This window comes from Narcine bancroftii, chromosome 1 (genome assembly GCF_036971445.1).
Source record: "Narcine bancroftii isolate sNarBan1 chromosome 1, sNarBan1.hap1, whole genome shotgun sequence".
Taxonomy (NCBI): Eukaryota; Metazoa; Chordata; class Chondrichthyes; order Torpediniformes; family Narcinidae; genus Narcine; species Narcine bancroftii.
This window is the reverse complement of record NC_091469.1, coordinates 278,754,578-278,780,142: the sequence shown is the minus strand read 5'-3', so window position 1 is coordinate 278,780,142 and position 25,565 is coordinate 278,754,578. Positions and strand designations below refer to the sequence as shown.

The 25,565-nt window shown below is 39.7% G+C and overlaps 1 protein-coding gene and 1 long non-coding RNA gene across 2 annotated transcripts in view; one reads left to right on the top strand and one right to left on the bottom strand.

Moving 5' to 3' along the window:
* Window positions 1–7,713: 7,713 nt before the first annotated feature.
* The window catches only part of ptpn5 (protein tyrosine phosphatase non-receptor type 5), a 37,620-nt gene continuing 19,768 nt past the window's right edge, over window positions 7,714–25,565 (top strand). The window contains exons 1-4 of the mRNA XM_069900612.1: window positions 7,714–8,444; window positions 14,683–14,808; window positions 17,795–17,890; window positions 23,462–23,760. Coding sequence (XP_069756713.1) covers window positions 8,277–8,444; window positions 14,683–14,808; window positions 17,795–17,890; window positions 23,462–23,760 — 689 coding nt within the window. The 5' untranslated portion in view covers window positions 7,714–8,276. The remainder of the gene's footprint in view (window positions 8,445–14,682; window positions 14,809–17,794; window positions 17,891–23,461; window positions 23,761–25,565) is intronic.
* Window positions 10,817–14,223, bottom strand: LOC138751557 (uncharacterized). The gene is made up of 3 exons (XR_011350049.1): window positions 14,072–14,223; window positions 11,980–12,013; window positions 10,817–10,891 (listed from the first exon to the last, which is right to left on the bottom strand). It is a non-coding gene; the product is annotated as an uncharacterized lncRNA (long non-coding RNA).

The window sequence follows — 25,565 nt, the reverse complement described above, 5'->3', positions numbered from 1 at the left end:
AAGTTAGAATTTTGGTACATTATACTTTTGAGCATTACCTCTCCCTATCCAGCTCTTTGCAATTTTAACTTGGTTTCATTTCTAACTAAAGGCTGCCAACTTGAAACATTTACTCTTATCTCTCTGTACAGATGCTGTCTGATCTTCTAAGTGCTTGAAGAATTTTCTGTTTATATTTGACATATCACATTTGTTTAATGTCTGTCCATTTCCTTATTTCCCATTATTATCTCCTCATCTTAGTGCTGAGGGGTCAACATTCACTGTTGTTCTTACTGTTAGTGTCCTTACTGTTGTTCATTGTTCTTCTTTATAAACTTTCTGTTCCCACAATTTGTTGGTGTCTTTTTTTAATTAATTACACTCAAATTCTATTTTCTCCCTCTTTATCCAATGATGGAACTGGTAGATCAATAGCATAGTGGGAGTATTTTAAGAAGAAATGCTTCAGTGGTTCAAGAAAGTGGCTTTACAACCAATAAGATACAGGCAAATAAGAGGCAGGCAATAAATGCTCGAAATGATGAGTGATGCCCACAAGTAGAAAGATCTCCTTTACCCTTCAAACCTATTGTAATACATGGCATCAGATTAGTGCCTTAGAAGTGCCAGGCTATGACCCTCTCCAACAAAATAGAGTTTAATAACTTCCCTTGAAAATATAATGGCGTAACCAACATCAGCAACTAACCAGCTACTATTGAAAAAATACATGAATGACCAATGACATGTATACCATGGAGGTTAGAATAGTTCAGAGGCCAGGTAAGTTGCAGTGAGTGACTCATCTCCTGACTCTCCTATGAATATCCACCACCCATGAAGCATAAATCTGCAGTACAATGGAGTATTCACCATTCCAAAAAAACATTCAAGATGCCTAACAATATCTAAGACAAAGCAGGTTGTTTTACTGATACCGAATCATTCTCCCCTAATTCTACTGGCTCATAAAGTATAAAGTATGCAACATTTAAAGGACACTAGAAGCTTGTCAAAGCTCCAGCAAGAGAATCCTACCACACAGAATAAGAATGAAGGAGATTCACTGCCACCTCCAAATATCCCTTTAGGTCATATACTACCCTGATTTAGTAATATGCTGGCATTCATCATTCTGTCAGAGCAGCAGCAATCATCAAAGATCCTCACCACCCAGCACACACTCTGTTCTCACTGCAGCCATCAGGAAAGAGGTATAGGTGCCACAAGACTCACACCTCCAGGTTCAGGAACAGCTGCTACCCCTCCACCATCAGATTCCTCAACAACAAACTCAGTCAGGGACTCATTTAAGGACTTTTACTTTTGCACTTTGTTGATTTCCTTTTTGTTCTCTCTGTATTGCAGTTTGTTTACATTTGTTATCTGTTTACAGTTCTTTGTTTTACGCTGTGTACAGTTTATTTTTTGCACTACCTGAGTTTAAGCATCTAGAGTATAGGGAGAGATTGGACAGATTATTCTTTGGAGCGTAGAAGGTTGAGAGGGGATTTGATAGAAGTATTTAAGATTATGAAAGGGATAGACAGAATGGATATGGATAGACTATTTCCGTTAAGAGGAGGAAAGATTAAAACAAGAGGACATGAGTTAAGAATTAAGGGGCAGAGGTTTAGAGGTAACATGAGGGGGAACTTCTTTACTCAGAGAGTGGTAGCCGTGTGGAATGATCTTCCGGGAGAAATAGTGGCGGCGGAGTCAATTGTATTATTTAAGAAAAGGTTGGACAGGTATATTGATGAGAAGAAGATGGAGGGTTATGGGCATTGTGCAGGGAGGTGGGACTAGAAAGGGGTGTTTGGTTCGGTGCGGACTAGAAGGGCCTAATGGCCTGTTTCCGTGCTGTAATTGTTATGTTACTAATTAGTGGCAATTCTGGCGTGCCTGCAGGAAAAAGGAATCTCAGGGTTGTACGTGATGTCATGTATGTACTCTGACAATAAATCTGAAAATCTATGAATCATCTTTGATCTTCCCAGCTAGATTCACCATATGAATTGCATAGTTTAATGTGCTGTTTGCCATCAGTCTCAGGGATATTAAGGATGAGTAATAAATGCCCATCTTTAAGTTTCCAAAATATTTCAGTGAAAACTTTGGCCTCTTATATTATGCAAACATTAGCTCTCATTTTCAGGAGTTCTATTGCTGCCCTTCAGACATTTCCTCAGTGAGTGTTCATCATCCAAGAAGATTCTTTGCAATATGGGAATTGCACAAATGCCAGCAAATAGCCATGAAATCACTTCTATACATCATGCCCCTTGTAGTCTGTATGTAGGATAATATCAATCACTTTGTATTACTGCATTGCAGTCTGTTACTGAAATGCACACCAAGTCATCCTATTTTGGTTAATTTACAAAAATCACCTGGAATATTCTGAGATTAAGTTGAACTGAGAGAAGACATCAACTCACATCAATGATGTTGTGTTTTTTTTCCTGAAGTAAAATCCAGTGTGAGATTGAGAATGGACAGTGATCCAGTACTTGGTCAATGGCATTATGAAAGAGTCAAGTTTATTGTCAACTGATTGCACAGTACAACCCGATGAAACACCGTTCTCCAGTCTTCGGTGCAAAGCACGCAGACACACAACCAGACATAACACACATACAGATAAACAATACATGTGCAGGACGAGTATTCATATGTACAATAAATAAATAAATATTGTTTTTTATATATGAGAATCTCAGATTGTTAGAGTGAGCATATGGGAAGAAGCTGTTTCTCAGCCTATTGGTGCTGGCTCTAACACTCCTGTATCTCTTTCCTGACAGGAGCAGCTAAAAGATACTGTGTGCAGGGTGGAAGGGGTCCTCATTATTTTGCACGCCCTCTTCAGGCAATGATCCTGGTAGATCACATTGAAGTGGGGAAGGGAGACTCTAGTGATCCTTTTTGCCAATCTTATGTTCCTGTGGATTGATCTCCAATCCAATTTTTTGCCGCAACCATACCAACCGTGATGCAGCTGGCCAGAACGCTCTCGATAGAGCTCCTGTAGAAGGTTGACATAAAGGTGGTGATGCACTGTCAATTACCGCAAAAGACTGAGGTTATGAAACAGATAGACTTCTATTGACTATAGATTGGAGCAGCAGCCAGCCTCATTGACTGAACCTGGGAGAATGAATACGGAGCATGCAAGGGGTGGTGGAGCATCAATCTTGGGAGCCGTGTCCAATCGGCAGTAGCCAATCACAGCATTACAGTCATTTACCACAACTGGCCAGTAACCTTGCCTGCTTCAGTCTGACAAGTGAGGAGATGTTGAGTGTTCACAATAGGCCTCTAGTTAAGTGAACTCCAAGGAGTTTGGTGCTTTCCACTCTCTCTACCACAGAATTGTTTTTGTGTAGTGGAGGGTGGCTGATCCTGATCCTCCTGAAGTCCACAATCATCTCCTTCGTCTTGTCCACATTAAGACTCAGTTTGTTAGACTCACACCATACCACGAGATTTTCCACCTCTTCTCTGTAGTACAACTCATTGTTGATGCTGATGAGGCCGACTACTGTTAAGTCATCTGCAAACTTCATGACACTGTTCTCTGGCAATGCAGCCAGAGAAGGAAAGATACCAAAACATAAGGCTCATCAGATAAATATATTTCTTGGAGTGGCACAGAGAGCTCAGACTAATCATCGGCCTAAACTATTCAATCTACAATGAAGTAATGGTTATTGCACCCTGCCTGGCAAAGTAAAGAGAAACTGACAATGTTTCTGTTTCTGAATACAATTCATCTCATTCTGCTGACAGGTATCGGCTGAGATCAGAAGTCATGCCCCTGCAGTGGAAGAACCCATGGGGCCTCACTACTGTATTTGGACAAAGAACACTCAATAATGCAGAGTGCTGAAGGGTACTTGTGGAATATTACTTCTAATGAGAGCCAATATTTGCAGAATACAAGTGGTCAATGTTTTCATTGAAACATTTTGGAAGAATTGCTTTTAAGATGAAACTGTAAAATGTCAATAATACATCCTATCAATTGTTGTACATCTTTCTTCATTTTAATTTCTAAGCCAATCCACAATGATGAAATGAATTAACGTCACCCGTTTCACATTACTGGCCCAACTCAAAAGCCTGACTGGTTTTTTTTGAGAGAAAATACTATTTCTTGTCAGGAAAAACCATAGTATTTTGTAGAAATAATGAATAGTGGGGAGAATGATACCAATTTTTGTTTTGTTTGTAGAAAACAATGATTTCTGATTTAGACTTGGACCCTGTGAATAAGTATTGCAGCTTCCAACTCTTTCCCACATAGCAAATATTAAAATTCAAAAGGGATTGTTTCATAGATATATATAATATATAAGGACATCAATTAAAAGTATGATTTATTACTCACACATTATTTGTGCTTCTCAATTGCACTTAATCCTATTATAATACCATATTAATATCAGAGCCTAAGGGGAAGCTGCTCTTTTATTGTGGAAATGGGTTTAATCTCATTGACTGGATACACATCACATGGCCCTGCTATGGAAGGTGACTGGACACAGAAGAATGAAAGTTGCCCCTTTGCCAGAATGTGGGTCAAAGTGCAAGGATGAATTCCAGCTGGTTTGGCTCAAGCTTGTTTAGTATCAAGAGATTTATGTGGTAAGAGCAAACATAAAAGGTCATCTGCTTATTACCCCAGAGATGCAACAAAACACAATACAAAGGAATGTATAGCATTGTGGTCTTCTATCTATTTCTTCCTCTCTTCTACATTAAATTTTCATTGCATTTTTTTCTCTCAATATTTATGTGATGCCTTCTTTCCCCTTTGTCTCAGTTCAATTACCTTATCTCGCTTTAGCATTAGGTCCATTTATAAAAGAATGTGCAGCCCATAGGATGATAATCTCCTGCTTTGCTTTTGCTTCTTTCTCACATCTCTATACTGTTTCCTCCCTCGATTGTTCATTTTTTTTCTCACACCCTCAGCTTCTGTTCCTCTCTCACTAAAGGATCATTATTTTACAGAGAAGAAGGCATCTGGAAAAAAGATTTCTAATATCAGTGTAAATGTGACTGTGGAAATGTGTTATGTTAGATTGGGTCACAGTAAGTTTGTAAAGTTGAAAGTTTTGGACACACATCCTGATGGTTGATTTGATGGCAGATTGAGGTTTCAGTTCAGGTCTTTGCTCATGTGTAAGTGCACAGTATATTCAAGAAAAAAAAAACCATGGTCCTGTTTTGATTATATAGCATTCCTCTCTAGCTCAGTATTCACCTTTGTACAGGTTTATTATATGCCATGTAATGGAGTGCAAATTATTTCCATCTGATTGTATTTAACTGATGTGGTATTTAGGGTTAAGTCCTTTACATGTATAGTGCACAGCAGGTTGAAGTGAATAATTGATTCCTAACTGATATTGTATTGTTTATAACATACTCCTCCTGTACATGAACTGTAAATATTGGATGAAGAGCATCTTATTTATTGATGTCATAACATTCAATGAAAGTCCATTGAGGGGACTTGGAAAAGCCACTGAGATTGCAAACATGTAGAATATTATTCTGGTTCAAGTACAGTGTATATTGGGAATAGACATTGTGTGTGATGACATTACTTGTCTTGTATTAAGTGGTAAGTGGTGTGTGGCATTAAATCTGGGCAGATGTGAGGTCAGTCACTTCACATCTGAGGGAGAGAATATTTAAGTGTTTATTAATAATCAGAAGCTTTGATCTATGAAAGAGCAATTTAAAAATCATTCAAAGGAGGCAGTTCAGCCAGTGTATCCGTGCCAGCAAACAAAACCTTTCGCAATTTATTTGGAGTTTCCAGCTTAGTTTATAGCCTTGGCATTTAGTGCTTCAGATCTTCACTTTGGTCAGCATAAAAAAAAGTTCTCCCCATTTACCCTTCAATCTTCCTACCAATAATTTTATATCCATGCCCCAGGAATCGGTAGTCATGACTGTTTCAAGTGGAGAAGCAGCAATCAGCAGGAGTGGGTCACGCCACAACTTATCCACCTACCTGTCCCATTGGCCATCATCTGCCCTATTTGTGGAATATTTTGATATTTTATTTTGACATTGCAGGATTCATTTGTGAGCTGTTGCAGTGAATAGTAATTATTCAAAGCAAGTTTTCATGGGCCTAAAGATGACCCCCTGAAAATCATTAAAGGGATTGAGAGACACAATTAAGCTGTGCCTTTTTATTGTAATGTGCTTAGTTCTCCATCTTAACCCTGTCTGATTCTTTAAATGACCCCTGAAACCAGTCAGTACAAAATGAGCTGCTTGTTGTTTGGATACATCAGCAAGTGGCCCATATTGTGAATGCCTAGCACAGATTAACATGAGTTCATTGTAAAGATAGTAGCCTGCAGCTGCAGTCTGGCTGCATAAAATGCTGACAGTAATGCAAGGACAAGAGAAGAAAAATACAGCTGGGAAGACCACGAGTTCCAAGGTTTCCAAATACGTTGCTGCACGCAGAAAGAAGATGACCTTTATCCGCATTGGGCTGGATGACTCTCTGGACACATGCTGAAAAGGCAGTGAGCTGCCAGAGAAATCAGTGCCACAAATCAAGTCTGAAAGACCTGAATGCAATGACTGATTCAGGAGATCAATTAGCTCACACAGGTAGTCAAGGCCAGTGAAATGCTGCATAAAATGCCAGACCCTTCCAAATGCACATTCTACCACATGTATCACTAACCGCAGGCCTCATTTTCGGTATCACTCACCTACCAACTCTCCATTAGTCAGCACATATGCCTAACAGTCATATATTCCATGTGTCCCCTTGCACACTTAGCACTTCTACAGGTGTCAAAACCACATCTCACAGTGCATACAAGTTACCAACTATTTAACCATTGAGACTAACCAGACTGCATGACTATCACTGCCACTCTTCTCTTTTAGGACATGGCACAGCCAGAGACCATGGGAGATATGTAGAGGACAGGTGTGTCTGGAATTTACCTGGTGTGGTCGAGGTAGTGGAAAGGTTGTTTTAGCCTGCTGGTGTTTTCATCCATCCTACTCCAATGTGACAATATAATTTTCATTGAAATATAATTGTTCACATGAATGTGTTTTGTACTCTGAAGTCAATGGTAATGCTGTCAGTGAATAGGTTTTGTTGGTGATTTGCCATGATAGTTCACCTTGTTGCAGAGTGGAAGGAATTAAACTAGAAAACTTGCATTTCTTTTTGCATCTGCTCTTGATGAAGTAGTGACAGGAAGTTTTTTGGAAATATTTTTGGGAATACATATTCGGGTGGCCATTTGTGTTGGGAGAAGATCTGTGTGTGTTACCATTTCCTCAAATACATTTATCTTGGGCATTTGCCGCAGATTCTCTAGTTGTTGGGGATAATATTCAATGTCTGCTTCATCAGGCTTGCTGTTAATCTGGATAGGGTGCCCTCTTTTTCTTCATTTTGTCCAGAATGATCAATCCGACAGCTTTAGAGCAAGAAGCCATCACTGTGCAGACATTTGCTGCTCAAATAGTACAATTTATAATGCTGCTGGGGTCTTTAAATTCCTATTAAAAGGAGTCCTTGTCTGAAGGTTTCCTTAAGCTGCTGTACGGTCGAACCCTGCACAGCATTAGCAATGTGTACAGGTGTCAAATGTCAAGAGTACATCACAATGCGAGTGCAGTCAAAGAAAATAGTCAGTGCACTCCAAATGTTGACACAATTAGCAACGTCAGCACTCAGGATTATGTTACTCTCCCTTGATTTCTATTGTTTGCACTCTCTCTCTTTTAATACATGTATCTGTGCCCCTTTCTGCTTGTGGAGGCTTCCTTGCTTTTATGTAAATCTGACATTCCCGAGGTCAATTTTTAACATCTGCGTCTATTTCAAATACCTCTGTAGGTATTTTGTTTTCCCTCTCTCCATCTCTCTCACCTTTTTTTTCCACAATCTCTATCATTTCTACTCGTCATTGGCTGTCTGCCTTTACCTTGGTGTAAAATTTTCCATTACTCCTCAATTGCGTAGTCCTCCCACTCGTGTGTGGGTTCATTTTTTTGTCTCCAAAAGAAGCAGCAGCAGCACTCAATGAATTAACCATGACAATTGAACACAGCCTTGCATCTGCTACTTGGGACTGAGCCATCACTAACAGACGTAGAGAGCAAGCCATCACACATCACATCGAGTGGAGGGAGCAGCTGGCTGCCCTGGATGAATTCTGATCAACGTCTTAGCTTCAAACTTCTCTTCTTTATGTTTTCAGGTCCTTCTGAAGCACTGGTGGAAAAGGATGATGGGGGCACTGACCCATTGCAGCCCCCAAGAGGAAGAAATGGACAACCCAGAGAAATCCCAGAATTCCTTGCAGCTTAGACAGGAAAATCGGTGGAGCTGGATGAGGAGAGTGTGCCTGAGAGTGAGCTTCAGTGTTCTCTTCTGTGGAATGTTCCAGATTTTGGTAGGTCTTTGGGCAGCAATGATGTTTAAAGAATTTTCTGTCACAACACATGATCCCAGATATATCTGTCAGAGTGGTACTTTGTTGTACCTTAATCAAACTATGTCAATAACATACCTGGTACGTAGGTAACTGTCAAAAGGTGACGGGACAAGAAGGTTAGGGGTAGGATATAAATATAGTTCAATGGCTCATTCTGGTTACATTTGAGAAATATCTCTCATTTTTAAATGGAGTACAGCCAGTAGAGCAGTGTCCTGAATGCTGCATTGTTGCCTGGCAACCTTTATGAAGGCCATGATATTCAAAGCAAGCAGCATTAAGAAAAAACGCTGTTATTGCTCAGCAGAAAGAACTAATCACAGGGAAAAACACTAAAATCCACAGGAATAGGATAATAGTTATGAGCAAACATGTAGGAATGAGGAATTCATTGAGATTAACAATAACTTCAATAATTATCCAGAATAAAATTAGAAATAGCTCTAATTATTACAATGACCAATAACAAGATTGGGGTAGCTCTGTTATCAATAAGAAGTAACTCCATAGTTACTGGGAATAAGGCAGAAAACACACTAGCAGCCTGTTTAAAAAAAATCCTATAGTTACAGGAACAAATCTGTAATCATTACGAATAAGAGAGTAATTTTTGTTTGATGGAAACAGAAGATTGAACATGGTTTGGGAATTTAACATGGGAAACATTTGTACTGAAAAGAATCACGAAAGCAGAGGAAGCTGACCAGCATGAACAGCAGTCCCTTCTTTCTGCACAATTGCAGACTGTAAATATCTGAAGGTGACTCATTTTAAAGATATCCAGTTCCCAATCTTGTCCTTTGTGAATAGTTTTTAAGGAAACAGATCAGTTCTGACTTCAGGATTATTGAAGTAATAATAAATCACTGTTCTCAGAACTTCTTTTCTTGTATCTCACCCTATCTCCCAATCTTTTCCCATTTTAATTTCCCTGTTTTCATCTTTATTTCAACCCTCGTAACTTGCTTATCTTTGAACACAAACAGCAAAGGAAGTAAGACTGCAGACGCTGACAAACACACAAAATGCTGCAGGGACTCAGCAGATCAGTCTGCATCCATGGAAGGCAAAAACAGTGGACGTTTTGGGCTGAAACTTCAAGAAATGGGCAGATACCCGAATGAAATGGTAGAGAGGGTGAAAGGTTGCATGAGATAGATGAATGTTGGTAGGGGGGAGAAATGGAATAAAAGCTCGGAGGTGATAGGAAGAAGCAGACAGCTGAGGAAGATGCACCGAGATAGGAGGAAGGGAAGGAGGTGAAGATCTGGAGGGTGGAAGGTGAAGGTGAAGGGCAGGGAGGGGAAAGAGAAGAAAAGGAGGAGTAATAGAGCTAGAGAGTCAAGGGGAAAGAAAGGAGAGGGGGTAGGTTGAGAAAACAAGTGGGGGAGTGGAGGGGTGTTGAGATTAGTGGAAATTGGTGGTCATTTGGTTGGAGACTGCCAAGGTGGAATACTAAGTGCTGTTCCTCCAATTTGTAAGTGACCCAACCAGGCAGTACAGTAGGACATGTGCAGGCATGTCCGGATGAAAATGGGAAGTGGAATCAAAATGACTGGCCACTGGGCGTTCCTGGATGTTGCAGTCGATGGAGTGAAGGTGCTCTGGGAGGAATAAGTTGTGTGCATGAGATATTGGAGTTGTTGTGATTACCACAAGTAGGATTGTGTTGGCCGGGGGGTGGGGGGGGGTGGTGGTGTGGGGGGGGGGGAGAAGTAAAATTTTCTGAAATTCGTTTGGAACACAAGAGACTGCAGATGCTATAATCTGGAGCAAAACCAAATTTCTGGAAGAATTCAGTAGGTCTGGCTGTATTTGTTGAAGCAGAATATCAGTCAATGTTTTGGGTTGAGGCAAAACATCAACCATCACTCTGCCTTCACAGATGCTGCATGACTGCTTGAGTTCCTCCAGCTGTCTAATTTTAACTTCTGAAAAACCACTGTTTAGGATGCATATCCTTTGGAATATTCAAGGTCACCAACATTTCTTTAGTAGACAAAGTGAATTAAATCCATTTCTCTGTCAGAGAAGTAGGACAAATTATGAGTTTTTAGTTTTTAGAATCAAAGAATGATAAGAGCACAAAAGAGGTAATTTGGCTCTTCAAGCCTGTGCCTTCTCTGCAAGAGAAATGTAGCCAGTCCCATTCTCTAATCCTTTCCCAGCAGAACTTCAATTTTTATTCAATTACCCCTGCAAATCAAGTTTCCATCTGGCCCAAACCAGGTCCCACTCACTGGCTGTTTAAAAAAAAATCCTCAGGTTGCTGTGATTTCATTTGTCAATCATCTCAAATATTCATACCTCTTACTCCGAGAAGAACAATTTTTTTTCCTTTATCCACTTTGTTCATATTCCTCAGTATTTTGATCTTCTCCACACATCTTTCAAATGTTGTTTCCCTAAATACAAGACTGTATCTGTAGTTTTTCCCTTGGTTAAGACACTCAGTAAAGCTTTTCCTTCTATGACTTTTATATGGGCAGCACGGTTGGTGTAGTGGTGAGCGCAACGCCTTTACAGCGCCCACGCTGTCTGTAAGAAGTTTACACATTCTCCCCATGTCTGTGTGGGTTTTCCCCGGGGGCTCCAGTTTCCTCCCACCATTTGAAACGTACTGGGTGTGCAGGTTAATTGAGTATAAATTGGGCGGCACAGACCTGTGGGCTGAAATGGCTTGTTACCGTGCTGTATGTCTAAAGTATATATATCTTTCCCAATGTAAAGCAACCAGAACATGATTCTATACCCCAGGTGTGGACAAATCAGTGCCTCCTTCAGGTCCCTCATGATGTCCTTGGTTTTGTTTTCTCTATCCCTATGTATATCCTTCAAGATCCCAGATGCATTTTCAACTGTATTTATTAAACCTGTCCTGCCACCTTTAAAGTTTTAAGCACACACAGTTTTTCTTGTCCATAATCTTTTCTTTTTACATTTATCCCATTTACTGTGAAATATTGTCTTTACATTTTTGAAATTTTTCCACCCATTCCACAGCACATCCATGTCCTTCCAGTGTCTATCACTAACTGCTTCACTGTACCTCCATATTCTGTTTCAACTACAAATCTCTTAATTGCCCTCCATGCACCCCATTCCAATATATTGGCACAAATCTCCAAAGGAAAAGGGCAGCGCTGTGGAGACTTTGCGGAATTTATTTATAACTATGAGGGGAAATAAGTGAGAATCCATCCAAGCAACTGCAAAGATAGAAGTCACAAATTTCAGTGTGGCTTGTTTCTGCCAAGTTAGTGAGGGGCTGACATTAGATCACTGATGCTGACTGAACCCACCACAGGATAGTTTCATTGTAGATGCCGAAACTCGAGATTTCAGGGAATTGACATAAAAGAATTTTTTTTTTAATGTGTTCAATTGTTTTCTGGTGCTTAGATTTCTAACCATTTTAATTTTTAAAAAATATCAATAGGGTATTGATCAATAGATGTTTACAATTTAATAGACTTTAAATATTGCAACTCACCAGCATAAGCCTGCCAGCATAAATGATTCTTCTGCTGCAAGGCAACAAGAAAGCAAATCAGACTCTCATTGACAACTCTCTGCAGCTGTCCCCCTGAGATGTTCTTCCCTCTGAGGACCTGGCCATGGATCCAAAAGCCAATATCTTTATTCATATGTGGCTTGTGCTGCCCTCTACTGGGAACTAGGGGAGATTGATTCAGAGGCAAAACAGTCATTGCGTCATCGTCAAGAGGACAGAAAAGGGCCCTTCAGCCTACATCCAGACTGACCATTTTGTCCAAAGTTAATTCCATTTGGCAGCATTAGGTCTGTATCGTTCTAAGTGCCTATCTAAATGTCTTTAAAATGCAGTGATTGCATCTAACTCTACACCTCTTCTGGCACAAGATGCAGCTGTCAAGCACTATGAAAAAAATGTTATCCTCTAACCCACTTTAAACATCTTCCTTTCAGCTTAGGCTTGGGCCTCTCGTTTTTGATACCTCTACTCTTGGACATGATACCTAGAGGTTGCTCCTACTTAGTTTGTACAAAATATTGGAGGAAATTTAGAAATGAGTGTTTCTTTGGAGATTGGATGGACATGTCATGGTTTCACTGTGAAGGAATCCTATGGTTTGAGTAAGACTGGAAATGTAACACAAAATTAATCTTCTTATCACGGCCATTTAATCTTTCTGGAGTAAAAACAATGAAAAATGTTTTGGGAATTCTCAGCAGAAGAGGCGTCACCTGCAGAGAATGAAGATCAGATCAGATCCAGTTGTTCATCTTTTGAATGAACTAGTGTTACTTATTCTTCATTCAGATTTAGAGAATCTGCAGTTTTCTTGATCTCATAAATATGGGCAACCTGTTCAGCCATATGGATAGAATCTACAAACTCACCCTTACATAATATTCACAGATATGACCCATTCATCTAAGCTCAATAGGATGTGGAATAGTTACAGATTTGATTTTTCTTTCGCCAAAATCAACCGAACGCAAATGGAACCTTATCTTTGCAGTCCTTCACTCCACTTCTTGGTTTTATCAAGTTAGTCCCTGAAAGGAACCATGATAAGTTTATATTTAAACAATGAAGATGGTGTAAAGGATTAACAGGTCAGGTAGCATCTGTGGAAAGAAAAACCGTTCATGTTTCAGCTTGATGACATTTCTAATGGAACTTAACAGTTTGGAGGACCCCCACCCAGTCTGAGAAGGAGAAGCAGAGGCAATGATCCTCGGGGTCATGGTTCATGAATATGAGATGAATATGGGGTCCTCCTCCAGCCTCTCCTTCCTGTCACCATCATCTTCCTTCCACTCCCCTTCCCCTGCCAGACTGAGGAGAACCAGACTCCAGCTTGTGCAGCTCACTCCACTCACCTCCAGTACCCACTCCCTCATCCCTCTTTTTGTCATGCAGCCAGGGCAGTAACTGTCCCAGGACCCCCAGTCTGGCTGCAGGGATTTGAAGTGTATCGGGGCAGCTTCGGGAGCACTGGTATCTCCTCTAGTCAACATATTTCTGCCTGCTGCATATGGTATGTCAAAGAGCCACATGTGGCTCACGAGCTGTGATTTGGCCACTCCTGCTCTAAGTGTTAGTCTTACCTTTTCATTTCATGTTTTCACAATTTACTTCATTCATATTTAAGAGCACTGTTTGAAATTAAACGTATTCACTTTAAATTTTTACATGATCATGTGATGAATACTGTTCCTTAAAGGCCCCCAATTACAGATTAAATAGTTCCTTTTTACACAATGCAGGCAAACCCCATATTACTACCATTTGCTTTACGGGAATTCCCCTTTATAGAATTCACAAATCACAAGCGAAAAATTTGAAATACTGAATAGAATTTGCTTTCATGGTATTTATGTGGGGAAAAAAAAACAAACATTTTTCTCAACTCTTGTTTCTTGATGCATTTATATAAAATCGTGATATGGGCCATAACGCAGAGTTGCCTGTCGCAGATCTTAAATAGTCTTTGGTTCCTCACACACTGATCTTGAAAACCATCCCTTTTATATCATCCACTGGTTTATCATTCACAGCAAACCCCTTTGAAGTACAAAGATTCTACAGCACTCACCAACTAATTACTTTCCTGTGGCCTTGTGGTATCACAGTGAATTATTTTTCCTCCTGTTTTCTCAGCTTCATTTAAGTACAGATGGAGCACCTCTTTCCCCACTCACCGTAAGGTTCATTTTCTATTATCACCACCCCATGGACCTGACCTGTGTGCTATTTTCTTCAATCCTCTGACTAATTGTCCCCTCTCATAAGGAAAACCCCTGCTGATAACTCTATGACCTGTGTTTATCTCATTGTTGGCATTTTGTACAATGTGCTTGTGACAGTCTGCACTCAGTTGATGTATACTTGATAGGGCAGCACAAATGTTTGCCTGCAAGTCTTCAACAATGTTTGAGACTCGAATGCCTCTAACACCATTAGGTTTTTTTCCCCCCTTTTTCCACAATGACTTGAATAAAACTCCATTTTTAGATCGGTTGATTGGAACACAAAAAAAATTGATGGGACAGAAACTCATTATAAAGTTTAATGACTTCTGCTTTGTTTTTGGTTGTCAACATCTTTCCCTGGTTTGTCTTGCATACACTTTGTATTTGTACTGCCTGCAGTCTCATCTGTACCTCAAATAGATGGCCTGTGATTGTCTTTTCGGTTGCATTATAGATCCTCTGGGTTGGATATCTATGTCAAGGTCATGGAGTACTTGCAGCTGGACAGAAAGTCCTAAGCCTCTTGCAGTACCTGCTGATGCCTACCCTTGCCTTCCCAATCATTTCAATGGATACAGAGGTAAGAGAAATGCCATTCTGGTAGCTATCAGATAGCACATGTTTTGGAATGAATAGAAGCTATCATTGTAGACATGATGTTAGTTTGAGTGTGCCTTTCTTAGTATGTCTCCCCATGAAATGGACTAATGAAACAGACAAAGAACACTTTGTAGTACATCCTGATATATTCAGGATTCTCAATTCTTTTAGGGCATTGTATGTCTTATTCTTATTGTGTATGTAGTGCGCGTCGAAAGAACCAAAGACTTGTTGATCCAAACCAAGGCTTTTATTAACTAGAAGACTGGAGCGTATCACAAGGAGGTCGACCAGTCCAGAATGACCTGGTCTGGCTAGGAGCAATCCTTTAAGACCTGCCAGTAGGTGTGGCTACGCTCTCAGCCAATCACAGTCATCCTACACTACCATCTGTACATAGACACATTCGTGATAGAATCTGTACTATCACATTGTAATAATTGCAATTAGTGTCTGGTCATCTTTAAAAGTCATCAACTCTCACTATTCACAGTGGACATTCGTTGGATATTATTACCCAAAGCTGCCTAAAGTATCACAAAAGTTGTCTGACAATGTTGCCCAGAAAATGATGTCACATTTTGTGACAAAAGCAATTTAAGTTCAAATGGAACATGAGAGGGTTGCTGTGAGTTACGTCGTCTGCAACAATTTTCTCTGAGCACATGACGCACACATGCATGGAGAAGTCGGAATGAGCTCAGTGATTTCGAAAGGTGTGCTTCACCAATCTGAAGCTCCTTCTGGTCTTTCGATCCATACATGCTTGTGAGGCCTGACCCTGCACTACTTAAACTTACAGCTTGGAGCTGGACTCGATGTTATCTTTTAATTATAGATTTGCTTGGCTCTCCTCCAAAGTGTCTCCCACCTAAAACTTCCCTAACTAACTCTCCAACGGTCTGACCATATGCTCTCACACAACCAGCCCAATTTTCTGACCCGATCTGACAATCTGACCCAAACCTATCTTCCATCACTTACTGATCATGACACACCAATTACCAATTCACTCCAGAAACTATCAGTCCATCCCCCAGTGAACCTAACAGCCAAACCTCACCCTCACCATTTATCTCATTGATCAGTCCCAATAAGTTCTAATCCTCGCCCCTGAAGGCCCCACCCATTGCCAGACATTCACCTCTTGCATTCCTGGAGGCAGACCCAGTATTGTGATGTGCCTGCTTGGCCATTGTGGAATGTGCTATGAACGGTGTAAAGACTAATCAGTGGTGCACAACACCTTGGACCTTGTAGTTCTAAGTTTCCCATGACCAGCTCTTAGTTCAAATTTTTATTTTTCATTCTCCACAGCTTTATTGTTCATTCTTTATTTTATGTTTGGACCAATCGTTCCCATCCCCAAAGCCCGAGGTTCTACTGAATTTAAAAAAAAAATTGTAATGGATAAATATTGGGAGAATTTGGTAAGATTTAGAGTAGGTTACATACATACACACATTTTGAAACAGATCTTATTTGAAAGACTGAAGAATTCATATTCAGTAACATTGCAGAATCTTTGGAGACTTTTATGCATTTCACCTACATTTCACAAGTAGGTGCAAATTGAAATGACATCATGAAATGAATAGCCATTGTTTGGAGGAGACAAACTGCCAGTTAAAAAGTACTTGGTGTGCTCACAGAAAGGTCACTCCTGGGTTTTGTTTATCTAAGACAACAGCTTGATCAAGAGAGGAGAACGCCTGTGGTTTGCTCAAGGTGGTGGGGGTTTTTGCAAGTGAGAGAGTCACATGGCTTTCTGGCAGTTGGAGAGAGGAGAAGCTCTCTCAGCTAGTGTGTGTGACACTGAAAAGAGACTGAACAGTCACGGCTGAAACAAGCCAGGAAGAGCTGGTTGGAAACAGAAAGTTCCAGAACAGTAGACGGCTAGAAGTGCTATCTGTCTAATGTTTCTCTTGGAATAAGAGGAATAGAAAGCAACTCTGTGATAGCTTGAAGAAGGAGGTTACCATCTAGAAAACATTGATGAGGCAAGTTTCATCAGTGAGACCTTGAGGTGACTAGTGGTGGTACCTCAGCTGTGGAAATCCTGGAACAACACATCTCTCTCTGCAAACCCTACAAGAACCTTCCTGAGTGGTAAACATTTACCTTTCGAGCACCAAAGCCTGTTGAACTTTATACATGTTAAATTCTGTGCACAGTATAAGAATTGCCTGCATCCAGAGAACTTGGAAGGAGAAGTGAGATTGAACTGTGAACCAAATAACTTTTCTTAAATTTACACACACATTATATACACGTGCGCTTAGAATTAGAAGGGGGTTAATTTGGATTAGTTAAGTATAGATATAAGTTAAAGTTTGATTCTGTTTTCATATTTAAAGTTGATTAAAAACAACTTGTTTTAAAAGCCACTTGTCTTGGTGAATGTCTACAGCTGCTGGGTTTTGGGGTCCTTCAGGCTCGTAACACATTAAAAAAAAATGTAGACATACAGCACAGCAACAGGTCAATTCGGCCCACGAGTCCGTGCTGCCCAATTTACACCCTATTAACCTACACCCTCAGTATGTTTTGAATGGTGGAAGGAAATCAGAGCCCCTGGAGAAAACCCATGCAAATACAGGCAGAATGTACAAACTCCATACAGATAGCGTGGGATTCAAACCCAAGTCCGGTCCTGATTACTGGAGCTGTTAAGGCTTTGCAGTAATCACTATGCCACTGTGCCAGCCATCTTATTACTATAATCCAAGGTTTCAAAGTAATTTTATTTCATCATGAACAGTGAACATGATCTTTAACCTGCAGGGTACCTATCTACCTTGAGTAGATCCATGTTTGTTCAGAATACAAATGAACATTTATATAGCAAAGTAACTTGATATCAAATGTTGATCAAGAGAATCATATAAACTTCATATAAGAACTGAACAAGATATTGTTAATATTGTAACCTATCTGTCTAATGTTTCTCTTGGATTCCTCTCCAGAATCTGTTACCTCTGCAGCAAGGACTGTGGGATGCAGGAAGCTGTTGCCCTCTATTGGCAACAGCTATACTGGGAACAGTGCTAACAGGATCTGGGGTGAGTTCAACATTTATTTATTTTAAACAAATTGTTTTAGTTATAAATCTATCATCTTGAAGTCTGTATTTATTACACATCCCTGTCAGATATAGACCAGATCAAATAGGAATGGTCCAGAAGAATACAAGATGGGATTTTACAATTTTCAATAGTTTCAGTCATCATTCCTGGTTGCAGCCCATTATTTCTGATGTTCTTAACGGCTTAAATTTGAAATCTTAGCTGCTGTAATTCAAATGAGACATCAGATTGATGGTCCAGGATTCAATTCAATAACTTAACCACTGTTACCATATCCTTACTACTGGTTGTCTTCGAGTAAAATTAGGAAGGAAGAGGGAGTCCATTCCAAAGGAAGGCATGGTCATAGCTTATATACATATAGATTTTATATACACACACAATGTTTGCATTTGTTGTTTTTGCAATATCATTTAAATCTTATTAAAAACACACACACATATATATACACACATATATAAAGAAAAAAATATATTTAAATATAGAGATAGATAGAGAGAGATAGATATATAAAGATAAATATATATATATATATAAATATATATATATGAATATATATAAATATTTAAATAAAAACATACATATAAATAAATAGATAAATTATATATAAATAAATCTATAAATAGAAAAATAAATATAAATAAATAGATATATACATGGATATATAAATAAATAGATAAATATAAATAAATAGATAGATAATATATATAAATAGATATTTATAAATAAATATATATAAATAAATAGGCATTTATATATATATATCTTTGGCTTGGCTTCGCGGACGAAGATTTATGGAGGGGGTAAAAAGTCCACGTCAGCTGCAGGCTCGTTTGTGGCTGACAAGTCCGATGCGGGACAGGCAGACACGATTGCAGCGGTTGCAAGGGAAAATTGGTTGGTTGGGGTTGGGTATATATATATATATATATATATATATATATATATAATATATATATATAGAGAGAGAGATATAGCTATAGAGATGAATATATATAAATATATATATGAATATATATAAATAAAGATAAAAATATTTAAATAAAAACATACATACATATATATAAATACATCTATAAATAGAAAAATAAATATAAATAAATATATACATGGATATATATAAATAAATAGATAAAAATAAATAAATAGATATATACATGGATATATACATGGATATATAAATAGATAGATAAATATAACTAAACAAATAAATATAAATAAATAGATAATATATATATAAATAGATATTTATAAATTAAAAAAAATATATATATATAGATAGCTAGAGAGAGAGAGAGAGAGAGAGAGAGAGAGAGAGAGAGAGAGAGAAATAAATATCTATATCTAAATATAAAATCCTATGGCCAAGCCCTCTTTTTGAATGGCCATCCAAAAAGGAGTGCCTGCAGAAAGCTAGTGGTGCAGTACAAAATCTTTTGGATGGCCCCACACAAGTTGCTTAAAGAAAATCATGAAAAGTCAAGAGAAAGAGAGGAGGTTGAAGGACAACTTTAAAGGAGAAACTGGAGATGGGCCTAGGACCAAGCAAGGACAGTGACATTAAGATGAACAACAGATGGTTTACAAAAATACATTGGAAGGCAACAACATATTCGTAGTCTTTTGAGGGGAAAAATATTACAACCAATGAAGTCCCTCTTATCTGTTCTGCCATTCGATGTAATAATTTGGCTGATCTTTTACCTTAGAACCACATCCCTTGATTCCTGTAATATCAATTGATCTTTGCCTTGTAGATACTTAGCAAATGAATCTCCACAACCCTCTTAGGAGAAACATTCCAAAGATTCATGATCCTTGAGGCGAATATTTTTTTTTCATCTCTGTCCTAATAACTCCCCTTTATTTGAGAATGTGATTTTAGTCACCCAAGTCATGGGAAATATTGAAACCACATCCATGCAGTCAATCTATTTAATATTTTTGTAAATTTTGGTCAGATTAACATGTTCTATTAGCCACAACGAATATCAGAGGGTTCAAACTACCTGAATTCCTTTTATCCGTCATCCTGTCTGAGCTGTTTTGGATTAGGTCTAAATATCCCAAATACTTTCCATTTCAGTCTCTTCATGGCCCCACCTTTACCCATTCCCTCAAACTTCTCCAAAATCTCTCCAGTTCTCAGATTCTGGCTCTTTGTATTTCGTTCCCTTTTCTTCCACCAGTGGCCACCATGCCTTGTGCAATACTTTACCTCAACCTACACTCTCTCTGCTTAACTGCTCCTCACTCCTTCTTCAGTACCCAACATAATAATCATTCTTTAGAACACTCCATGTAACTCACATTTTGGTTTGCTCACCAAGAACATAGTATATTTTTTCATTCAAAGATTGCAGTTATAGCACAGAAACTATTGACTCAAATTAGGCTATTTTTAGAACTCATTTCCTTAAAAATGTACCAAAAACAGAATTTATTTTGAAAGCCGAATTGAAAAATGTATGGAACTACAGAAATCTGCTCTTCCTGCTCTCAAATATATATTCTCCACTGCATGACTTATTAGATTCAGATATATTCACCATACAATTATGTTTGCAAGCTTCTATTGAGAGCGTCTCCATATCTTCAAAGGCTGCATCTGCTATTTGCATGGCAATTCTTATTTTCTGCCATAAATATGACAAAAGATTAGTAGATTTCACACTTCAACAAGGTCTCTGGAGACCCAGCTATAGCAAGGGATCAGGACACTCCCGTAAAATTATTCGGTGACACCATTTCTAACTGAACAATTATCAATGTATTTCAGGAAATTATTTGCACTGAGTACAGTCACAAAAAGATCGTTTTCAATGCAAGATCAATGAGAGATATTCCAGGCTGGGAACAGAATTCTTCTGGTATCAGCACTCTTATACCAACACTAAGATTTTTCAGGCTAGATGCAATATCAGTTTCACAGACATACCCTTCAGTTTTGCAATTGGGTTTAAATTCTGGCCAAACGAAGCATATGAACTTGTAGTGTTGTCTCTCTCTGCTGAAGAGAGACTTGATAAAAGTCCAATCACTATAGGTATGTATAAAGCAGAATCAATGTTAGTTTCTTCTTCTTTGGCTTGGCTTCGCGGACGAAGATTTATGGAGGGGGTAAAAAGTCCACGTCAGCTGCAGGCTCGTTTGTGGCTGAAAAGTCCGATGCGGGACAGGCAGACACGGTTGCAGCGGTTGCAGGGGAAAATTGGTGGGTTGGGGTTGGGTGTTGGGTTTTTCCTCCTTTGCCTTTTGTCAGTGAGGTGGGCTCTGCGGTCTTCTTCAAAGGAGGCTGCTGCCCGCCAAACTGTGAGGCGCCAAGATGCACGGTTTGAGGCGATATCAGCCCACTGGCGGTGGTCAATGTGGCAGGCACCAAGAGATTTCTTTAGGCAGTCCTTGTACCTTTTCTTTGGTGCACCTCTGTCACGGTGGCAAAAACACAATGCTGGAGAAATTCAGCACATAAGCAGTGTACTTTATCTAGCAAAGATAAAGACGCATAACCAACATTTCAGGCTTGAGCCCTTCATCAAAGTATGAGCAAAGTCCAGGCAGGCGCCCAACAAGATAGGGAGTGGGAGGAGCACAGTTCTACAGGCCGGACCGAGGGCTCACCAGCAACAGGGATGAGGGGTGGGGGGGTGGGGTGGCTCCATAAAAGAAGAGGGGAGAGAATGGAGAGCTGGAGGAAAGAAGACAAGAGGGATTGGGAAGAGATGGAGAAAGTGGAGCAGGCGAGCTGAAACTGGAGAATCCGATGCTAATTACATCTGTTTGGAGAGTGTCCAGAAGGAAAATCAGGAGTTACTCCTCCATTTACAGGTGGCCTTGGTTTGACAGTACATGAGGCCATGGACAGATATTAGACATGTCAGTGCAGGAGTGGGGTGCAGAATTGAAATGGTTGATATGGACTGAGTGAAGGTTCTCAGCAAAGTGATCTCTCAATTTGTGACCAGTCTCTCTGATGTAGAGAAAGCCACAAAGGGAGCACTGGATGCAGTAGATGACTTCCACAGATTCACAAATGAGATGTTACTTCACTTGGAAGGACTGCTTAGGGCCCCAAATGGTGGTGAGGGAGGAGGTTTAGCAACAAGTGTGGCACTTCCTGTAGCCACAGGGGAAGGTGCCAAGGGGGAAATTAATGGGAAGACCTGAGTGGATGAGGCAGTCACAGAGGGAGCAGACCCTGCAGAAGACAGGGAGGAGAGGGGAAGATGTGTCTGGTGGTGGGATCACATTGTAGTTGTCAGAAATTATGGAGGATAATGTGTTGGATGCAGAGCATGGTGCATTGGTAGGTGTGGACAAGGAGATTCCTGTTTCTGTTGTTGAGGGATCAAGAAAGGGGAGTGCACAGCTAAGGCTATCATGATAAATCTTTTGTATGTCAACCTGGAAATCAGAAGAGACCCTGAGAGTACAGCAATGGTACATAGAAATTAATAAATGTATTCATGGAACACAACAGAGAGGGCCTATCACAGATCTCCACCCCCTAAAATGATAGAATGAGAAGAAGACGAAATGAACTGACCCAATGTGTAAAAGTAGATGACACAATTTTCTTGTTTATTTTCATTGTGTGATGACATTGTTTAATGGGTTTATTGTATTGTATATGTTGAACGTTTAATGGGTTTGGAGGGGGGTGGGTGGGAAGGAGGGAGGGAAGGGATGGGGGAAAAAGGGGAGAAAATGACACTGTATATTCAAGAGGGAAATGTTTGTGTGCATTTTGGTAAATATGGTTCATAGCGTGAAAAATTTTTAAAAAAATTAAAAAAAGAAAGGGGAGCGTGTTGACGAAGATGGACCAAGTGAATTTGAGGTCAGGTAAAATTTAGTAGCAAAATTAATAAGGTTGATGAGCTCATGGGTGCATGAAGCAGCACCAATATAATCATCAATGTTGTGGAGGAAGAGTTGAGAGGCCTTGCCTGTGCAGACTTGCAGCATGGATTGCTCCACAAAGCCAACAAAAAGGCAGGCAGAGCTGACAACCATATGGATAGCCATGCTTTCTCCTATGCTGTGCCCTCTCTCCATTCTCCATTATACCTCCTTCCTATGAGACTGTGATCCTCCTTTTTCCCCTCCCCTCTGCCATTTTGTTTGGATGTCTGCCTACATTTTACTCATACCTTGAAGAAGGGCTCAAGCCTGAAACATTGGTTATGCATCTCTATCTATGCTATATTAAGTCCACTGTTTTACCTGCTGAGTTTTTCCATCATTTTTTTTACTTCGGCCACGGCGTCTCAGACTTTTGTGTTTTGTTTAGTGTAGTGACCTTCAGAATACTATAAGGACATTTAATTTGAGGGTAATGTTAAATGTTGGAGAGGTGCACAAGATGCTTGTACACTGTTCACTAACCTGGTCATTGTCTTATTTGAGCAAAATAACTGTTCATAATTCCTAGTGCAATCATCCTTCATCTTAACTTGTATGAACACTGACAAATATAAATGGTGCCAAGACTTTTAAAACAGATCTGTCCCCACAATTCATTAAAACAGTTTTTGTTTTCCTCAGATCCTCTATTGTCTTAAAGCAGTTGTCCGACAGTACTCAACAGAGGCAAGACGTCAGTCAATGAGCCGGCAGCCCTCTTTCACCTACTCTGAGTGGCCTGAGGTAAAAACAGATGACATCTCTGAACCAGCGCTACAAGATCTAGATCTGGAAGACATTGATGGCCAAGTCTTCTACCAGTCCGAGGGCCAGGAACAGGCAGACAACCAGGTTCAGACCCTTGACAGCTCCACAGATTCAGTGTCAGAGTCGGTGGATCAATCAACACTCGCTGTAAAACCAGTGGGGCTTCAGGAGAGGTACGTGTTTGAACATTATCATGGTTCTCTTTACTGATGGAAATTATGACCAAGTTGGTCATGATGCACAAGTAAACAAAAGTAAATGGCAGTTGACAATTCTGCAGTTAGCAAGATGGCCACCATCTCCAATTAACAGTAGGGCACATTCCATTTAAAAATGATAGAGGGTGTGGACATGCCATTTTTGGGGTGGGGGGGGGGTTGTGCTTATTTCGGCCCAACCACTGACGTTTTTCTGGTGCTAGTGGTCCTATTGACATGCAGTGTTTCACCACGAAGGATTAAACAATTTTATGCTTGAAGATGTTCTTTTCTCAAATGCGTCTGGCACTGGTATTTATAGCTAGCAAAGATGGAGTGGGTATTCATTTTGGATCGTGACCAGAATTCTGATGCCAGTCAAAAAGCAAATAACTGAAGGTGGTGGAAATATGAAAATGGTGCAGATTAGACAGCATCAGTAGAGAGAGAGAGAGATGCAGGTTTAAGGCGGACAATCTTCCAACAATTGTTTGAAACCAAGTATATTTTGTGTCGCAGAGATTGAGAGAACACATGCTTCCAGGGTATTTTCCTTTTTTTGTAGCTGTGAGTTCTTCTCCACCATAGCTGAGATGGTTGTTAATAATATCCATTTCATTTTCTGTAAATTTGTTCTCAACCTGTCTCCTCACACCAAGAGGAAGGATAAAATTCCCCTTCACTCCTTCACTCTCTCAGTTCAATTGATCATCCTCCATAATTTCTACCATCTTCAATGGAATTCTTCCACCAGGTAAAACTTCATTCACCCTCCCCTTTTAGCATAACCAAGGAATCACTCTCTCTCTGAGGTAAACCAGAAAGCCTGAAGATGCTGGCTGGGGTCTATTACAGCACCCAAAAGTGCTGGAGAAACTCAATAGGTCATTTCCATAGGAAGTAAAAGGCTATCAATTTTTCGGCCCTGCACCCTTCATCAGACAGAATTTGTACAGGTAAACCGAATATATTTTCACAGTGGCTGAAACATCCTTTTCTGATCTTTGTTGTACTCATTTAACCCAAAGGATTTTGGTTTCTATTTTGGGATGTAAGCTACCACTACATGTACTGTACATAATTCTCTGCCCCTTCTGTACCATCAATCACATTACAGCTCCCACCAATCCCTGCCCCCAACCTGGCCTTGGCTCCTGCCACACCAAGACCCACAACCAGGGATCAGATGATCCCTGAAATTCCAGTGAGAGGTAACCATACAGAACCTCAAATTCAAGATTCATGCTTCAAATTATTGTTATGTAATAAAACCGAGTCATACTACACAAAATTATTTTTGCCTGCAGTAAGGCAGACAGATTCACAATCAGCAGAAATTTCCTGAAGTGCCTCCCTCTTCCAGGTAGAGAAAGAAAAGGAAAAGAGAGTCCCTTCCAGTCATCGAGTGTCAGTAGATTAGTCTCCAGCCTCTAAACCTTTTAGCATGGGTTGAAATCTTGTGAGGTTTGTAATGTTCAGGCAAAGTTAAAGATCTATAACTTTAATGGAAGGACACTAGATTTCAGAAGGAACACAATAAAAGTGTGCTTGCATCTAATTTATATCCCCACTGGAATTCTCACGTAGACAGAAAGATGCATGCACAAGAACGATAAATTACAATCCAGCAGGAACTGGAGTGTGGTGAGGGAGACAACCTATCTAAAAAAATCTGCTGCATAAAAGCAAGGATTTCAACATATAACAGAGAAGTAGAATCCTGGGATGACAAGATCCTTAATGCACATTTCACATTCTGGAATATTGGATTTCAGCTGTAA